Below are 19924 nucleotides of genomic sequence, written 5' to 3' on the forward strand. Positions count from 1 at the left end.
TTGATGGCAAGCAAGGCATAGATTTTGTTATGATCTCTGACCTAACCTTTGAGATAGGAAGGCATAAATGTCCAAGACATTCTCTGAATCATTATCAATCTGGAAATTCCTAATTGGCATGACATGGAGGGTGTTGACTCCCATTTTTCTGTTTTGATTGCTTTGCTGCAATTTGCAAATAAACATGTCATCTTCAACTTTTCTTATAGGGAACTAAGCAATCTTTAATCCTGATTGATGTTTGTACTATGCATACACCTAATGAGATTGACTATTTGACATTTTCTATTCAAGGGAAAGAAAATTATGGATCTATACGAATTTGACACTGGTAATATGCATCATGGGGAATAATTACATAAGAATGGTAAACAGCATCATTGACAATGTTCAATAATACATATTGCAAAGAAAACACTATGTAATACAACTTTTTAAAGATAGCACAGTGGGTATCAAAGCAGTACGGTTATCACGCCCCTTTTATGCTCACGAATAGGTTTTTGGCATTAACATGATAGAAAATGCACAGATCTTGCAATATATAATGTTTCAGGGAACCTAGATAACATCTTTCATTGAGAACATATAACTACCAATAATTCAAAAAAAAAAACTCTATTTTTGTTTTTCATGATGCACTACAGAAAACTTTGGCAGAGATTATAACAAATGAATTGCCAGACATGCCAGAAAACAGTTTGTTCATAATGTTTGAGTTACATTTAAGAACAAAAACAGTTAAAAATAAATACTCCCTTTCATCGCCATCAAATTCTGATAAGTTCACATTTAATGCTCTATATATCAAGTATTAAACATGAAAAACTAAGTCAGGCAAAGCTGATAACTGTTTGTAGGAAATTTTTTATTGAACTTTACTAATTATAAATAAAATGTAAATATGCAGTTGAAAACTGTCTGAAGAGTGCCCATTTTACATTACAGATAACAATTGGAAAAAGGAAACAACTGCCACATAACTATATAAATTCAAATAACATACCCACAAAGCAGTCTTCCAAGAAGAAGAATGATTATTGAATCTATATCATATGCTGTTGCATAGAGTATGTTTCCAAGAAAAAGAGCAATGCTGCTGAAAATAAGCGGCCTGAAATAAGAAGTGTTGGACCATGCACTTAAAAAAACTGATGACACTAACTGTGAAATAGGCATACATCCAACAATTACACCACACAATGTTGCAGAAGCTCCCAAGCTGATTGCATAGTCATCTGCTGTCGGGACAATGATGTAAGTATTGACCATATAAAGGAAAGTGTTCACAAGATTCAATGCCAGAGACATGACATGATAATCCTGCTCCTCCACATGTTCTCCAGGTGGACTAGGTAGTTCCTCTTGAATTATGAGAGCATGTTGGCCAATAAAACTTAGAAAGTTTGTAGAGTGTGTAAGCCGCTCTACTGCAGATTTAATCAATTGTATGACAGGGTCCTGACATGTTCAATTTAATTGTGAATATACAGTTAGTAGAAACATTATTTTATAAGGTTGTTGTGGAAAGAAATTAATCAGGCGCATTTTACAGACTCGGTAACTGCCTAACCTTTGATTCATGCATTCTTTCTGGCTGATCATAAATAGATAAGTAGCTCCCTTTATTATGTTGAAGCTCTACAAGACCATGAGATAATGCACCAACAACAGCTTCCAGACCCTAAAATTTTGGCACCAAATTGAAGTATTATTCCATTACGATGCTTTTGAGATTGCTGATATTATATCTAATTCTTTCTTATTTTTGGTGCAAAAGATTATCCTCTCGGTACATAATTACAACAGATAAAGATTACAGAAGGCGTACATTATCCATCCTTATTTTTCTTGGTTAAAACTAAATTATCAATGAACAATATAATACAAACCAGATACAGAAGGAGAATGTTTCCACTAACATGTAGATATGTATAAATATTCATTTAGACATTACAAATCATGATATACTATACCACGTGTTTGAATATTTGTCGAAGTTGAGAGTAAGGATGATTTGAACGACTTGATACATAGTAATTTGTAAATTGGTATCCAATTCGCTTGTCAAATTTTTTCAGTATCTTACGCAGTCCAATTGCATTTATCTCAATAAAATGGAGCAGTTTCAATAGGTCCTGACCAACAGAAGTGTATGCTTGTTGCAGTTCATGCACCTGAGACAGCTCATTGTTCTGCATTACCACTTCACGCTCTTCACCTAAACCTTCCAATCTGCTAGCTAGATACCCTTGCTGTTCTAGAAGAAAAAGTACAGTCTTCTCAATCTGAAACCAAAAATACTATATTAGACTTTGTTTTATATACCACCTTAAATGCAGACCTCCCTTTGTGATTTTAATTTATTACATAACTTCAGAATTCAATCATACCTTTAATTAGATATACATTAATGATAGAAGAATTCATACACACTATGCATTGCAATTTATGGAAGCAAAAAATAGACCGTAAATAACAACAATCCCCAAGATGCAGATACAAATAAGTTCACAACGGTTCTATCTTATAACAGTCTAAGATTCAATTTACAGAAAGAAAAATCAAGAATACATAGGAACAAGGATTTAGTGAGGTCATAATGACCATGACTCCATCAAAATCTCATGTAGGAGTGTACGAAATCCACACATAGGAGGAGGATATCCTCGTATATTTTAGGATTTCTTTAGGAAGCTGATGTTTAAAGCTAGACATGTTTTGGCATTGAAGTTTTAATACCCTCATTTATCTGATTTGTGGCTGTAATTTATCTACAAACCTCAGAAATGATTTAGTGTTTCTTTTTGTTTCATTGCAATTTACTGACTATTACTTTGAGGTAAACATTGTCTTCAATTTCATAGAAGCCTTATGTTGCTCACAAATTTTAGCCTCACTTGAGTTCTTTACAGGTTTACTTTCAATGCCTTGTGATTTTGAAAGCATTTTTTTAGATCTCTATGTTACCTTTAAGTTGTGATGCACAAGCATAAAAGGTGAAAGTAGTTGTTTAGGTCAACACCAAGCTAGTGATAAATATGTTATATGAGAACCCCATTATGCAAACATTCCACATGGGGATTTTTTTTCCATTTACATTCTATATTGTTCAAATTAGTGTACAACCCTACGTCCCTCTAGATTAAAAATTGTGCCCTCCACACTATGGTATGCAAGCCTTCACCATTAGGCCAACTTAGGTTGTTATTGGCATACGACATGCATTTTTCTGGTATCTCTAACTCATTCTACAATCGTGAAGTAATGTGGCTGGTGTAAGATGTTCATTTTCTTCTGATATATTTAACTCATCTTTGGAATTGTGAAGGACTAATATAACTAGTCTTATATGTTCATTTATATTAACTTCTAATCTTAGATTTTTAGATGACTTGGCTACTCAAGTTTGTGTTAAGCTCTTATTTCCTTGTATAAATATTGTAAGTCCTAATTGAGGAGCTCACTTGGTAATAAATATTAATATGTACTCTTTTTCCCCAAAATCTGGATGCACAATGTATTTGTTGCATAATATTGGACTCAATATTCTTTCAAATTAATATAAGTGGATTCATTAAAAGAACAAAATAATTTATTTTTTTTTCTTCCAAATATGAGGTCAAGGGATTACTTTGATGCTCATAATCGTTTATATAAAAAGAAAAAGAAAATATAGATTAAACAAGCACAACTAACCTGCTTATCTAACATAGTTGACATCTCCTTTAGAACTTGCCGACGATCAATCTTTTCCTCTTGAACTTGTTGAGCATAACGTCTCACCTTCTTCTTCATTAGTTTGTAATTTATGTAATAGCTAAACACCAAAAACATAACTGTTTATTAACTCATTTAGGTCAATAATGTCTAGAACAACTAGTTGATATCAAAGATAGTTAAAATTGGTTTTGATTATGAAAATGAAAAGATAAAAAAATAACAATAACTATAACATAATATCTACCTTGTTTTAATTATTAAATGTCAACAACACTCTCCAAAAAAAATGTTTTACAGACAATATATTAAAGCATTTGACTCTTCATATGTACATATTTAGCAAGATTTCCATTCTCAATAACTGATCTAGCTAACGATCGTACACATCATTATGTCATTAGGAAACTCCTGCAATCAAACTCGTGTAATTGGACTTCTCAAACGTCACATCCAAAGTACAACCATTGCAATCGATAGCTTCCTTTATGTAACTGATGAAAATACAAAATATTCTTTCCACACTAAGAAGTATTTATTCTTGTAGCAAAAATCATCTTACAACCTAATAACTAGCCTTCAAATAAGCATAATGGCCCATTATCATTCATAATAATTTTACCAAGCCCCATTCATGAATTTTTCTTTATCTTGAAATTGTCTTCAATTTAGTATTTAAGTGGTTATTGGATGTGGTTTAATGTTAGATTATTAATGTAGATTGATGCATCTTAACAATGTAATAACATCATTTAGTCATGTCTAAAAAGTAACTTACAATGTACTTAACAACTACCCTGTAACTTGCCCATTCGATAATATTTACAAGCCACACACATTAAAGTACTTGTGTTCCAGCCAACTCTTTCAAACTCCATAAATTCATTCTTCCAAAACTACATTAACACCTATCCACATAAATTTACCACATGGAAGCAACAAAAACATGGGTGCATATGTGTGTTGAGTGAAAGCTTTCAATTCACCCACCTCTACTCACCTTTAGCAACCCTCATCAATCCCTTGGTCCTTTTAAACTTCTTCTAATGTCAATCATCAATTGCCAATCTTCTTCCCTTTGTTCCTCCCCATGCTTTATGTTGTCGGCATAAATTGTCTATTGTTATGTTTGATAATATTTGTTATCCGACAAAGTATTGATTAATTGTATTGAGTGGGTTGTCAATTTTGGGTAGTTATGTGTCAGTTGGTTGATGGTTGTGTACCTCTCGGCAACCATTGGGTCCTTTAAATATGTCGTGTATTGTCAAGGAAGTGGCATGGTATTATCGGATCTATTGTAATCCTTGGCTGACCATCTTTGGTCTCTTCTCTGTAATAATTGAATGTGCGAATAAAGATATATTTTACTGCCGTGTATGGTATGCATTGTCATGTACATTATTATTTCCTATATTTAATATACCAATTGTAGCGGTAAACATTTTGGCATCGTTGCCTTAAAAGAAAACGAGTCAACCTTGAGTGATTCATGTCTGTAGATCCCATCAAAGGTGAGAAGAGGCCATAGGGTGGTAAAGACCAAGCGATTAGGTGATCTACCGACCCTCGGCCGGAGGGAGCACAGAGACAAGTCGAAGCTTGGAAGTACTCTGAGTGTTGGGACGCTGGAGGTGAACGTGTAAAGGACGCACGCATGTCTGAGAGTGCAAGGAAAGCACCGGAACGTAGCGGTCAGAAGAATTCACTCAAGTCCGACACACCTGGAAGTACTTGAAGTGTTGGTGACGCTGAAGGTGGACGTGTAGAGGACGCCTGTGTGGCCGAGAGTGCAGGGAAAGCACCAGAACGTAGCGGTCGAAACAGTCCACCCAGTTCCGGCACACAAGACGAATACACACGTACCTTCCGAGTGAAAACAATATTGAACACCCAGAAGAAGCAGAAACTGCTGAAGCTCACGGGAGACGGGTCGGAGGACCCGGTACGGCATTGCAAAACATGCATAACCATTTGGGAGGCAAATGGCCAAGATGACAGGGACTACTAGCTGAAGGCATTTCCCACCACCCTTCGAGGGATCACCATTAACTGCTACACAGACCTCGACGCCTAGCACAAGATGAGATGGAGTGATCTGAAGAGGGCGTTCTAGGAGGAATTCAAACTCTTGAGGGATGATAATGAGATTGTGACCGAAATCTATAATACTAAGCAAGGGAAAAATGAGAGTGTATGCGCTTACAACCGTAGGCTCAAAGAACTGTTGAACAAGATGGAAAACCAGCCAACTGACAAGTTGAAGAAGAGGTGGTTCACGGAGGGATTGATACCCTCACTGCGCAAGAAGATGAAAGTAATGCCTCCGTCCACATACGCCGATGCATACAATCGAGCGATGGACATCGAGAGTGAAAATAAAACCTCCTCTCGAGAGAAGAGGAAGACCGATGAGGATGAGAGCACTGAAGGTAGAAGTGACGAAGAATCCAAAACCGTACGAGCCCTTTGACGGGATATGTTGAGAATGATGAAAGAATTGAAGGCTGAGAAAGGAACCAACAATGAAGGTAATGAACTATGGTGTATTGAGTGCAAAAGGGAGGGGCACACGAAAGGTAATTGTCCTAGAAATATGTTTTGTGAAATTTGCCAAGTGCTAGGGCATTCAATCAAGGAGTGCCCGTACAATTTGAAGATGAGAAGTACACAAGTACTCTTCACACAAGGACAGTCCAGCCCATCGAAATCACTGAATGTGTCGCCAAGTGGTTATGGAAATCAACGGGGGCGAAACCAAATACAGTACGACTCCAGAGGACATCCTATCATACAGTGTCGGCAATGTAGTGAATGGGGACACTTTGCGAGAGACTGCCATAACAAGAAAGACAACATAAAACTATTGTGCAAGTAGTGTGGACCAAGTGACCATGAAGACACCAACTGCCCAAATCAAAAGGGTATTAATATGCTGGACGTGGAGGAACAAGAGGACGTAGTTTTGGCAATCACAACAGCACAACCAAAAAAGGCGATGTATTCAAACTCTGGTACGGAAAAGGAACAAGCCGAAGTAGAACAAATGTTGGTGAAGGAACAAGTAACTTCCAATGGAACTGCAAGTATGTCATTGCGGGAGTCAGAGAAAAACATGGTCCGGCAGGTGCTACAAACAACCGTACTCATCAAGGTAGAAGACCACCTTCAAACTATGTTGCAACTAAGAATGGCACTTGCCAACACAGTCAGTGACGACACAGTCATCCACAAACAATGTAACCCACACAAGGAGGAACTGACGGGAAAACCATCAGCCAAAGGGAATGAGTCCAGTGATCCAATGTTGTTGACGGTGAGCATCGAGAGGAAGTCAGCGGTCGTCGAGGTGGAAATAATGGGGAAGAAGTTGACAAACACCATTGTCGATGGAGGCTCGGGAGTAAATGTATTGCCAGAAGACACATGGAAATGTCTGGGGAAGCCGAAGCTTTGGCCGCCAACCTTCCACTTGGTAGGTGCCGACCAGCACGACATCCAGCCGTTGGGAACATTGATGGCACAAAAAGTAATGATTGGGACACAACAATTTTTCTTGGACTTTGTAGTCATCCAATTATAGAAGAAGGCGTACGATGCACTCCTCAGAAGGGAGTGCTTGAATACTAGCGAGGTGAATCATAACTGGAAGCGAAACACACTCTCGATCGAGAGTGACGGGAGGAAGCACATCATTGACTTGAGGAACCAAGCAATGAGTAAAGAACTGGCACCCTCGAACTTCGAGTCTGAGGGTGGACAGTTAGGTATGAACAGAGGGAGGAAAGGCATGAAACCCAACGATGAAGCGGTGCTCGAACTAGAAGATTGCTTTGAGGACGAGTTCTCTTAATGGATTATTTCACTAGCAGATGGAGGATTATGAAGTCTTCCACCCCGACTGTAACATGCTACAGATTGGTGAAATTGAGGAAGTACGAAGTCCAACAGGCGCGAAGGAATTGTATGGGGTTAGGTCGTATGAAAAGGAGAAAAAAAGTTACAGGAATAAGGAAGCACGTCATTTGTATGCTATAGGGGGGTTGTATGAGAGAAGGTTGTACAAATTGAAAGAACATCATCCGTACAACAAATCCGTACGGAATTTGGAAGCACACCATTTACCTCAAAAGGATCTATACGCCCTGCGGAATACTACTCAAGAAGAGTTTCGTACCACAAATCCGTACAGAGGTGAAATTCAGAAAAGCCACACAGACAAACCATACATTGGTAGGGTCCGGGATTGGACGAAAGGAATAAGGCTCAACCCGTACGAAGGAGTCTGTACGGAAGGAGACACGAAGGCAAGTAAAGACCAAGATGACATCACATCAAATTGCCAGGAGGAAATTACCACCGTACGGACATCAAACTGCCAAGAGGGAATCGTCATACGGACATCAAACCACCATGAGGGAATCACAACCGTACGGACATCAAACCGCCATGAGGGAATCACCACCATATGCCCACCTTCTCCTTGCCACATACATCACCTCATAATCGTACGTCCAACTGTACGACATAATTGTCGAATAATCGTATGGACTTCACGACGGTCATTGCTTTGTATTGTACATCTTTTAGCTCATTCTGTACGGCATGGCAAGTTCATTCATCTCGTACGGTATCACAGGTGCATTCTGGTGCAGCCACCTAGCTCAAAGTTGTCTTTTCTTGCATTTTAGAGTTTTTGTGTGATTTCAAATTATTTTGTTGTAATAAGGTGGAATAAGTCCTATGATGCTTTTTGAAGCCATAGTTTGGTTGTCCACACTTTTGTTGTGCTGAGGATCCAAAATTGTCATTATCCTGAAATATTGTCAAAATGTCAATTTTTGGTTTGTACCAGATGGATGCCTGGAAACTTGCTAGAATGTTTGGAAATGGTTTAAATCCATTGTAGGATGCCATTTGAGTGATTTTTAAGGCCTTGAGAGCCTTGGAGTGTGTTTTTGCACTCATAGGTAAAAGTTGTCAAAATTGTCATGACAACTTTTGCATTTTTAGTTAAAAGTTGTCCATGAAGGAAATGGCATTGGAAGTTGGTTGGAACCAACTTGAAATTGTGTATGAAACCTTCTAAACATCTCCAATACGAGGTTAATCAACTTTTGGTTTGCATTCAATTCATTTGCCAAGGGTTTCCTATGCTTTTTCTCACATTTGGACTATTTTTGCTTTGAATTTCTGATTTTGTACGACCTGTACGGTCTGGTGCGGTGCTCATAGTAGCATAGGAAGTCAGCAATTTGTTTTACCTTTCCAACAAGTATAATATGAAGGTCTAAAGTTCTTTGAATCAAAAGTTATCACTATTTTTGTAATAGTTGCTCACAAACCCTTGAAATTTGGGGTTTTGATTGTAAAATGCATTTTACCTGAGCATCCATGAATGGCACAAGTTGCAATCCATTGGATGGCTTGGGTAGGCTCTGTAAATAGGTTTAGAGTAGGCGTTTTGTGTTTTTGTAGGCCACAAGGAGGAGAATGGGTGAGATGAACAACACACAAGCTTGTAGCTAGTGTGTGGGGGCAGCAGAGATTGCTCATTTTCAAAGCCATGGAGAACTGATACCTTAGCAACCCATAGTGTTTTGGAAAAGTCTATGGGTGTACCAAAAGTATACAAGATTGTTCTGGTTGTAGATTTTAACTAGTGAAGAGTTTGGAGCACATCTTCCAAAACTGCCTGGAAGCCCTAAACCCCTTAAAAATAGCTCGTTTTGAGTTACCCTAGTTGCACGACAAACCCAGATGGGAAAATTTGTGATCTTGTTTAACTTCCAAATGGGTATCTGAATATGTAAAAATATTTGGGGGTTGTTAGGAAAGTTTTAGGGAAAATACCAAAAAACAGTCCCAGAAGAGCTAGTTATTTAGGCCTAATAGCAGCCGGTAGAAGCAAGTTGAATGCCTAGGGCTTGGGAGGAAGGTGCAGACCTTTATAATGAATAAAATGACCTTGAAAATACCTGCAAAACATAACCACAAACTTTAAACATGGTTAGAGTGAAGATCCTTGGCGGAGGTCTTTGGAGCCTAGCTGGAGCATAGCTGGAGTTTTGGGAAACTAGTAGGAAGACCATCTCAAAATCAGAGATTTGGGGTCAAAACCAACAAGAAACCTCAAGAGGCTATACCTAGGAGGCAAGCCAATATATTTTAGGCCTTGGAGGTCTAAGGAGTGTACCGTGACAAGTTACCTTGGAGGAGCTTGAGTAGAAGGGTGAGTTGAGGAGTTGGGGTGAGTAAGGGTGAATTGGAGAGCTAGGCACAAGATCTCTTGCATCACATTCCTTCCATATAGCACCTAGTGCATCGTTCCCTACTACCAATGCACATTTCGAAGTTCCAAGGAGTTATTGTCATAGCTCGATTTCAGCACATACGGACAGTTCATATTGCCCATACCATACAGAGGATACTTCATCTCACACGGACAAAGCCTATTGTCGACACCATACGACCAGAGCATTTCTTTCGCATCGTACGACAGTGGTTGCATCCTGTACGGGAACACCAATCAGCCGTACATCATCAACTGAAAGCCTGTGTGTGGAGTTCTCATCGTGTCATATATGGTACAATCCCCTCAATACCATCGTTCCATACAGCAAAGTGGTTTCTTCACGACATGTTGCAGATGATGGTTAAAGCTATTTTTTGGCTTCATCAGCATTGTTTTTGGCGTCTTAAAAAATCACGGAAAACATGTGCGCCATGGAGTTCCGTGTGGCTTTCAAGGTTCCAAGACCCTACGAGGGGCGCTGCCCCTTGACCCCACCGAGGGCGCTGCCCCAAACCCCCATTTGATTTGGCAGGTACACTACAAGTTGGGGTTGTGTTGATGTGTTTTTTATGCACATAACAATACAGAATAAATTACCAAGATAATTTACCCTCTCTTGAACAAAATCACCTCAGATACTAAGAATGAGATCAACTAAAATGATTCCATGGTTTCTACATGTTAGGTCTTGACGAGTGGGTAAGTTCAATGGTTGATGTGAATTGTTGTGTTTCACTTGGGGACTCACGCAAATGTTTGGATTATCATGAATGATGCGGAATAGGTGTGCTGACAACTTAAGATTTATCAATATGGCTCTAGATTTACTTCTTTCTAAAAAGGGGGAAAAAAGAATAGGGTTCAGGATATTTATTCTAAGCCTAGGAATGTAGGAAATGATGAATGGATCTAGTGGAATCAAACCAGGCAAGGTCTCACAATCAGGTATTGACACAAACTTAGTGCAATCGTCTAAGGTATACTTAAAGATTTTCAGGCTATCACCATCAAACCTTGACACCATCCAAGTTGATGCTTGTCAAGGGACGAGTAATAGTTGAAGTTAAGATTACTTAAATTCCAGTTGACCACACAAGGCACACTTACCAGCGGCAAGAGGCTAGTGGTATGCATTAAGGATTCCACACAAATGAATTCAACAAATCTTCCACTAAATTTAACATACATAAAAATAAATTCTAATCTAACTTTGAGGAATTGAGAACCATGAATGCAAATACAACACTTGAAAAGCAAAATCACCAAAAATTGAACAATGATTAGGATTCAAATAGCTGTAGCATATACCAACAATTCTACAAAAATTCTCTTACAAATGAGAGACAAGGGGGCATATATAGAGTCTCTTACAAAATGGATGGCCCAGATTGATCTAAGATCAATAGCCGAGATCATGCCAACAAAACCCTAGAATTGTCCTAATTAGGGTTACATCAAAAATGCTGCCACAAACATATGGCCCAATGAAAAGATACCTAGTCATCAAAAAGGGAATCTTCTAGAAGATTCCTCCCTGCATCTCTCTCTCTCCTAGCATACTCCAAGAATCTAGCCAATAATGAATCTAACTCCTCAATGGAAATGCTAGGCAAGGTATACTGTTGTAAATCAATTACGTCCAATGAATCCGAGCAAGCATTCAAAGTGTTCTCCCATTTTGGCATGAGCTTCTGCGAACTATGAACATGAATCAACAAAGAGACCAAGTTATCTATCTGACTCTTCTTCAAATTGTCCAACTAGCAAAAATACATAAATTTCATCTTGTCTCTTAATTCGGCTAAGTGTAAACCACTAGAATCACTAACATCAACACCCAATAATTCCTCAGTCGAGGCAAGGATCTTCATCTGAATGTCCTGAATTAATCCTTCCATCTCCATACAACTTGACTGGGCGTTCTCATAAGTTGATTTCTTCACGGCTAGTGAACAATACCAGCCATGGAAATCGTATCTGTCTCCACTGTGCACAATGTTCCCGCTGACCAAGGTGGAATTAGGAATCTTCTTCAATGTCTGGAGGCGTGGAATAGTCTTGTCTTGAATAGGCCGGAATTCTTCCCAAACTCCCTCCGAATACTGAATTTTGAATACAAGCCTTGTCATCCTATGATATGCATGAACAAACTGAGTAAGGAAATCATTTGCCTGCTTTCTTGTGCTTTCAATCCACTTTTCCACCTCTGAGTGTGTACCTCTCGCTACCTCACAGTGTGAATGTATTCCATGGTCAACTGCAATAGGGGAAACAAGGGTGGGATTTTCACGCCTTGTCCCTGCAATATACTCTCTGAGTCTAATATTTTCTTCTTTGTACCTTTCATTCTCTGCAACCGCTCTGTCTAACCTTGCATTGATTGCCTGGAGGTTTTCACATTACTTGAAGCTCCTTATTATGTTATGTTACTTTAATCACTTCGATTGATCAGACACTGGGAGGTGGTAAAGGAATGATAAGTGGAGGAATGATAGTCTTCTATTTCTTCTTCACATCCTCAATCTTCTTCCCTCTGGCCTTGACTTCTCCTGACGTGTTCTTCCTTCTCTTGGGAGCTTGACTCTCTTCGTCTGCATGAATCCTGACATCACTGATAGTCCTCTGATCATCCTCGGAAGTAGACTCTTCTGGCTTCATCTTTTCATAAGTGAAGCGAACACCCATGTCAACTAACTTATTCATCAGTATATCCACCCATAGGCGGGAGAAATTCAAGACCTCTCTCATCAATATATTCAGGTCAATCTCTTCTGACTCTGACCAATTAGGCAATAGCATTGCCTTCTTCATTTAACTCTCATACTGTGGATGTGCATGATCTCTATCATCTAATACCTGATCAAGAATGAGGAAAAGTCCACACTTCCTCATGAAATCCACTGACATTCTGGATCATATTCTTCTCTTCACTGCTTGTTCGTCCATCAGGTTAGCCCAATAATCTTCTATGTCAATCTTATGAGTGAACTTCAATCCTCTGATCCTTCCGACCTTCTTGTTTGAATCAAATCTTACTCTCTTCTTATATGTAGCAAATCGATAGAATGCAAGCTCCACACTCACAGTGCTGACGGCTATGGTGGATTGGCAAACCTTTGACGTCTTCCCAACTGAAATAGGGAACATCATTCTTGTCCTGTGCTTCTCTCTCTGGATAACATCGAACTCTAGAAGTTGTCTCACCACTTCCAACAATATCATTATGTCGGTAGGATACCTAGGAAGTCTGTAGGGTTCAGATTGAAACCCATGAATACTGAGGTATGTGAAAGTGGGGAACTGTATATACCACTATCTATATTTTTCTATTAACTCTATTGCCTCCTTGGACAATCTTCTGTGGATTCCGCCTTGCAGCATCCGTGTGATGTACATAGTGAATGCATCATTCACTCTCTTATAGTCTTCAATTCTATGCATGCTCAGTTGGGGGTAGCATTCATAACTCTTGAACTGTCCTTGCCCATTCCCGACTTCACCTTTGCATATTAATCCTCCGTATGAAACAAACCATGCAAGCAGGTACACCAGGTAAGAAGTCATGGCGAATGACTTGGACCGCTCTACATTCCTCAGCTGAAAATCTAGGTTGTCACTTATAATCTTGGACCAATTCACTAGTGTTCCTCTAAGACAATCTTGGATGAAGTAGAACATCCATCCATCAAATATTGCTCCCTGCGACATCCCCATCACTCTGTTGAGTAGGAATATCAAATCACCATATTCCTCCTTAAAATCTATGCACATAAGTGTCTTGGGACCCTTGGAATGATGAGACCTAGGCTCAATCATCCACTCTTTGTTAATTAAATTCTTGCATACACCCATCTTCTTCATGTATCTTTCTGCATAATCCTCCTTGGTCACATCCTTCATGTCTGTTCCGCGTGGAATTTCGAACGCCTCAGCAATGGCATCCTCAGCAAGGTAGGCGATGACAACGCCCTTAGGAGTCTTAATCATTCTTGTGAGCGGATCGTAACATCGTGCACATTCCAGGATAAGCTCACTGCACTATATGGACTGTGAAAATCCAATGGCATGGAAAATGCCACTCTTCATAATATTTGCATATGATGGGGAAATAACCTGATCTCTGACTCCGAACATCCGACACTGCATCTGGTCGAAGTCTAGGAATGCATGTTTGTATCAGCGATCTCCTTCCATCTAGATGAAATCTTAAACTCTTGATGGAAAAAATCCAATCTTCAATAGTTCTTTCCTTTCCTTATGTCCCGACTTTGACACCGTATCTGTACAAAGCTGGAAGTTAGACTTAGGAAAATAAATAATGTTTGTAATAAAATTCCTGACTTTCTAAAGATTTAGCTAATTTAGAGCATGGAGTCAGGAAAATAATCCATACACTTGGTAAATTTTAGCAATTAAGTTCAAAGTGTGACAACACTAAGGCATGGAAGCCTTCCATAAAATTCATTGATACCTCCTTACGCTTAGAAAATATGCAAGCTAAAATGCAAAGGAGTATACCAGATAAATGATGACTAAGGAAAGGTATGAAAGGTTGTGTTTTCACACAATGAATGTCTGAAGACACCTTCCGCAGTCAACAATGGAGGTCAACAATTGTAAAGACAACCTGAAAATCAGACTTTTAAAACATGTTGCAATCTTCAAAAATGTGCTTAAACTTCATAAAAATCAGTTCTAATGATCAAAACAATCATATTCAAGAATGTAAGTATGGCTGGTAAAAAATATATTTCTGAGGACAAGTCTGAAAATCGAATACTTCAGACTTACCAGCACCTTGCAAAGTGGTTTAAATCCCTGAAAATGATAAAAAAAATGGCCAAGGAAACAACCCCAAGCAAAATCGCCAAAAATGGTTAGGTGGCTGGAAATGAAAATTTCAGAGGACAACTGCCTAACAATGGAGTTTCAGACCTGCAACAGTGATAAAATGGTCTGAAAAATGCACAGAAAACTCCATAAAACACCTCCAAATGCAAAATGCCTAAGTTGGAATTGGCTGAGCAATAAAAACTTAAGTCTGAAAATTAATGGCAGCCATTAATGGAGGTCAAAATCTGAAGCAAACCTCAGATCTGAAGCGAATCAACGGGCTGGAAATGATGGCAGCCACCAAGAATACATGAAAATCATCAAAATATGGCACCAAATCACCTCTCAAGTAAAATCGAATTTTTCCAACTATGGCGCCTACTAAAATCTGAGAATTGTTGTCAATGGCAGCCTTGATCTGTAGTAATGAAGGTCTGAACAGCAAGCAAAAATGGTGGAGGAAAAATCGCTTAAGTCTCCAAACATGAAATTGCCAATTTTCACCAAAAAATGCTAAAGTTTGAAAAAATCACCAAACTTAGCAAAATCGAAATTCTGAAACTGGTCTTTAATGGCAGCCAACAGGAATAGATCAGCAAGCTCGAAAAAATAGAGGAAAATAAATCCTCAATCCCACACTTCACAAAAACGCCTTGCTAAAAAATTCACCCAACTTGGAGAAAAATCGCTTTCATGGAGACACCTGGCAGATTTAATAATAAAATAATGCTAAGTCTCCTCTCATATACTTACTTTCACCTCTCACTTTCACCACAAAAGCAATGTGGGATAAAACACTTGTATAAATACTTGCTTGGTGAAAACCTTAACTTGCTTCTAGAAGGTTCAAACATTAAATAATTATTGCAAGTTATTAAATTTTGCTTTTAAACTTTAAATAATCATTAATAATTATTTAAAAGCAATTAAATGGGGCTTATTTATTAAAATATTGCAAATTAAATCAAAAATTAAGCCTCCAGGGGAAAATCGATATGGGTTGGGATTGAAAAATCCCTTCAAAATCATTAAAATGTCAAAATTTACCCCATAGGGGTAATTCCACCCATGCTTGGACAAAAATCCATGCATAACTTCATCAAAATGCACACAAAAACCTTCCAAGGGAAAATCGATATGAGCTTGGACAAAAATCCACTCTATTTGCAAAAAATCACCCCCAGGGGAAAATCGATGGCAGTCTGGATTGAAAAATCCACTCCAAACTCACTTAACTTAGAAAAAACCTCCTTGGTGGAATTTCAACCTCAGTCTGGATGAAAATCCGGACTCAAAACTCTTCAAAATATTCCCAGTGGAAAATCGATCCCTGTCTGGATGAAAATCCGGACAAAAATCCTTACAAATGCTCTTTGGGGAAATTCGATCACTGTCTAGATAAAAATCCAGACAAAAATCCTCACTTAGTTGTCACAAAAATCCTGGTGGAAAATCAACCCAAGCATGGAATCATCCACACTCCAGGTGGAAAATCGATGGCAGTCTGGATAAATCCTAACACTCAGCCAAATTTTAGCACTTCTAGGGGAAATTCGACTTGGGTATGGATAAACAGTGGGGGAAAATAGTAGCCAGTATGGATTTTAGGGGAAACCCATGTGTAGTATGGAGTTTGAGTGGGGGAATGGGTTGGGTAGTCTGGAATGTGAGGGGAAAAGCACCTCTAGCATGGAATTTGACCCTTTAACCCTTGGAATAAGGATTTCCCTTAGGATTTTATCATTTTAACCACTCAAAATCACTTAGAAACTTTAAATTTAGACTAGACTTAGACAAATTTTCCAAAAATATGAGCGAAACGCTAGGAAAATATTGGAATAAAGTGTGAAATCAACTTAAATAATACCTTAGGAGCGAGAAAACAACTCAAAAAGGTTTGTGAATACCTTGGCACTTTAAAATCACTCATGCGCGTGTTTAAAAAAACGTTAACGCTCAATAGGTCTACACTTAGACAAAACTTAGGATCATTAAAAAATCAACATTTGCAACTTGATCCTATAACTTCAAAAACCCTAGACGACACTAGGCATGATCAAAACTCTGAGACTCAGGCACAGGAAACGCAAAATTGCCCACTAAAAAGCCAAAACCCTAACCTAACAACACAGAAAGCTGGAAAAGAGGGGGTCCCCGTTAGCAATGGGGCGATGTGTGAAAAGGTCACAATAAGTTGTCCCGTCGAAGTCGCTGTCTGTCGTTAGTCTTCACGAATATTACTTGATGTTTGCTTGTCGTCTGGAAGACAACTTTTTCTTTGGGGGGGGATGATGTTGCTGGCATAAATTGCCTATTGTTATGTTTGATAATATTTGTTATCCGACAAGGTATTGATTAATTGTATTGAGTGGGTTGTCAGTCTCGAGTAGTTATGTGTCGGTTGGTTGACGGTTGTGTACCTCTCGGCAACCATTGGGTCCTTTAAATATATCGTGTACTGTCAAGGAAGTGGCATGGTATTGTCGGATCTATTGTAATCCTTGGCCAACCATCTTTGGTCTCTTCTTTGAAATAATTGAATGTGCGAATAAAGATATATTTTACTGTTGTGTCTAATATGCATTGTCATGTACATTATTATTTCTTGTATTTAATTTACCAGTTGTAGTGGTAAACACTTTGGAAGCACATATATTTGGTGCCAACATTTCCCCCGAACATATTCAATAAATTTTGCTTCAAAGATTTTTGTCTTTAAGTCAAACCATGGCCTAAGGCCTACCTTTCACTCCTCTTTTGTCACTTGCAACTCTCTACTGATGTTGATCACATCAAGATCATCTCCAATTGTCATTGATTTCTCCTCCATCCTCTTGCCAAATGACATTAGTTTATATGTGATCTTCATTTGTTCACTTATAATAATCAACTCACCACTAGAGCTTTCTCTACCTCTCCTTCCAATTTTCAATCTTAACATTGACAACTCTCCTTTTCCCTTGCCTACCAAGCCAAGGCAATTTGGTTATCTCATTCTATGGTAGCCTCTACAAATTATTTCTCCAATTTAGCCTTCTATCAAATCATACAGTTATGACTTTTGTTGCCAATTCCAGTGCCTCATCAGAATTTTTCTTCAACTCTTCAAAGACTTAGAGAGTCTTACTATCAAGCTTATCCATTCTAATCATTGCATCCATGAACCTTGCACTCTAGACATTTTAAGGAATGGTGAATAATACTTGGACCTACTCCTTCAATAGGATGTCACTTACCATTTCCAATCTCTTCTCGTCAACTCTATCAATATCTTAAGAATTTTCATTCACAATGTTGCCAATTATTCATTCTTTTCTTTTAGCTCCTCTATTGAATTTCGAACCTCTTCCTCCAATGGACTTCCTACATGTTTATACCATACATGTCTACTAGATGATCCTATGGCAACAAAATTGTCATCACCAAGATGTAGGAATCTAACATTTTGATTGGATCTAACAAAATTTTATCTATTGGTTGGCCCTCTACCACAATCACAAACTAAACAAGATTGCCTCCCTAGGAATATGCATGTCTTCAATATTTCAATTAATATCCTCCACCAAGAACAGTGAATAATTGTTAATTAATCTCCTTATAAAGTTCACAACCAGGTATATCATTATTATCATTTCTTGTGTATACTAGTCCCAGAAAATTAGTGTGATCAATCTCACCACCAATCAAGCACACAGATTGAAGATTGTGTCGATCCCCCAATTCTTCTTGTCTTTAGCAACTCCCTATTCAATGCATTTTGCTTCCTCAATAAATTGAATGCCACACATAGCAACTTCCCTCATCTAGCATTCCATGTAACATGCAACCCTATTTGTGCTTTGTTTTTTTTGTTTTTGAATGTGTTTTTGAATTGTTTTTGCAATATAATCAATGACAACAATAGTGCAGATAAAAAAATAATATTGCAACAAAAACTTTTTAGTTCAGAAAATGACTAATATTCAGAAATAACACAGCTGAAAATTCTAGATTTAATTTCTGATCTGGAAATACATTTTTTCTCAAAAATAACAACCCAGTTCATAAAAGTACACTACATAGCTAAATCCAACATACCCAGAAAATGCAACAATAGTTTTTTTTGAGCCGCCCACAAAAGTCACCAAAATATCACTCCAAAATCAATACCAACCCTCACAATCTACTCCAAAGGCTATGCTGAAGGTATGCAAGGAAGTGTAGGTCCAACACGCCCCAAAATAGCAAGTGTAACCTCCTCAAAATCCTAGATGCCCATTAAAGAGTGTATGGCCAGCATATAGAAGTGTACGGTCAGCTTGTGTGTATGGATGGCATGAAATAGGAAATATTTGCCTCCAAAGCCCCTCCACAAACTCAAATCTGCAACTGATAATGCCTCTTCAAAATAAAATATAGCTATGGATTGATTGGTTGCATAAACTGCTTCATAATGAAGCCCTAACGTGTTCCCTAAGTGAAAACACCAATAAATCCTCCACATTATATCTTTCAATAACATATAGAATGTCACCTACAAGGGTTTCCATCCTCACAGACCAAAGAGAAGCAATCTCCTCCAGAAGAATAGCAAAGTTCAATACCCAAACTCAACATGTTGAAAATGAGCTCACAAAATGCCTTTAATTGACTCTTCAAAAAAGGTTCAAACTTTTCCTCTAGGCATTTTTTATTTAACAAAAAACGTCTCTTATAATTTCCAATGTCTCGTTAAATATAAAGGGCCCATATATTTAAAATAAATCACTCTTCACTTTACAACTGGCCCCCTTATAGTCCTTTGTTAAATAAATTAAAATAACAATAAATTTAAATCTTTAATTTAACTTTATTAATTAATAACTTATGATTATTTTATTTAAAACCACCAGACTATATAAAATGTTGAGGTGGTCACCAAAATTGAACCCTCCAACAATACTAAAAATGGTAACCCAAGTAGTTGGCCTAGTCAGTGCAATAAGATATATTCTCGGGATTGAGATCATCAGAGATAGAGCTAGTAGAAAACTTTGGATGAGCTAGAGTAGATATGTTAACACTATGTTGGAGAGATTCAACATGACAACTTGTACA

At 38.1% G+C, this 19924-nt stretch overlaps 1 protein-coding gene across 9 annotated transcripts in view; it reads right to left on the reverse strand.

Annotated features, from left to right (window-relative positions):
• LOC131048348 (SPX domain-containing membrane protein OsI_21475) overlaps positions 1 to 19924 on the reverse strand; it is a 275121-nt gene that overhangs the window by 198122 nt on the left and 57075 nt on the right. For 6 of the 9 annotated variants that reach the window (XR_009106396.2, XM_057982271.2, XM_057982270.2 and 3 more), the window contains exons 3-6: positions 3700 to 3820; positions 1977 to 2288; positions 1574 to 1684; positions 1007 to 1461 (exon numbers count right to left, since the gene is read on the reverse strand). Coding sequence is in view for 8 of the 9 variants with exons in the window: in XM_057982271.2 (XP_057838254.2) it covers positions 1007 to 1461; positions 1574 to 1684; positions 1977 to 2288; positions 3700 to 3820 (999 nt within the window). In the remaining variant the exon portion in view is untranslated. The remainder of the gene's footprint in view (positions 1 to 1006; positions 1462 to 1573; positions 1685 to 1976; positions 2289 to 3699; positions 3821 to 19924) is intronic. The other 3 variants (XM_057982273.2, XM_057982277.2, XM_057982276.2) reach the window with 1 other exon arrangement.

The sequence above is a fragment of the Cryptomeria japonica genome, chromosome 8 (assembly GCF_030272615.1).
Source record: "Cryptomeria japonica chromosome 8, Sugi_1.0, whole genome shotgun sequence".
Lineage (NCBI taxonomy): Eukaryota > Viridiplantae > Streptophyta > Pinopsida > Cupressales > Cupressaceae > Cryptomeria > Cryptomeria japonica.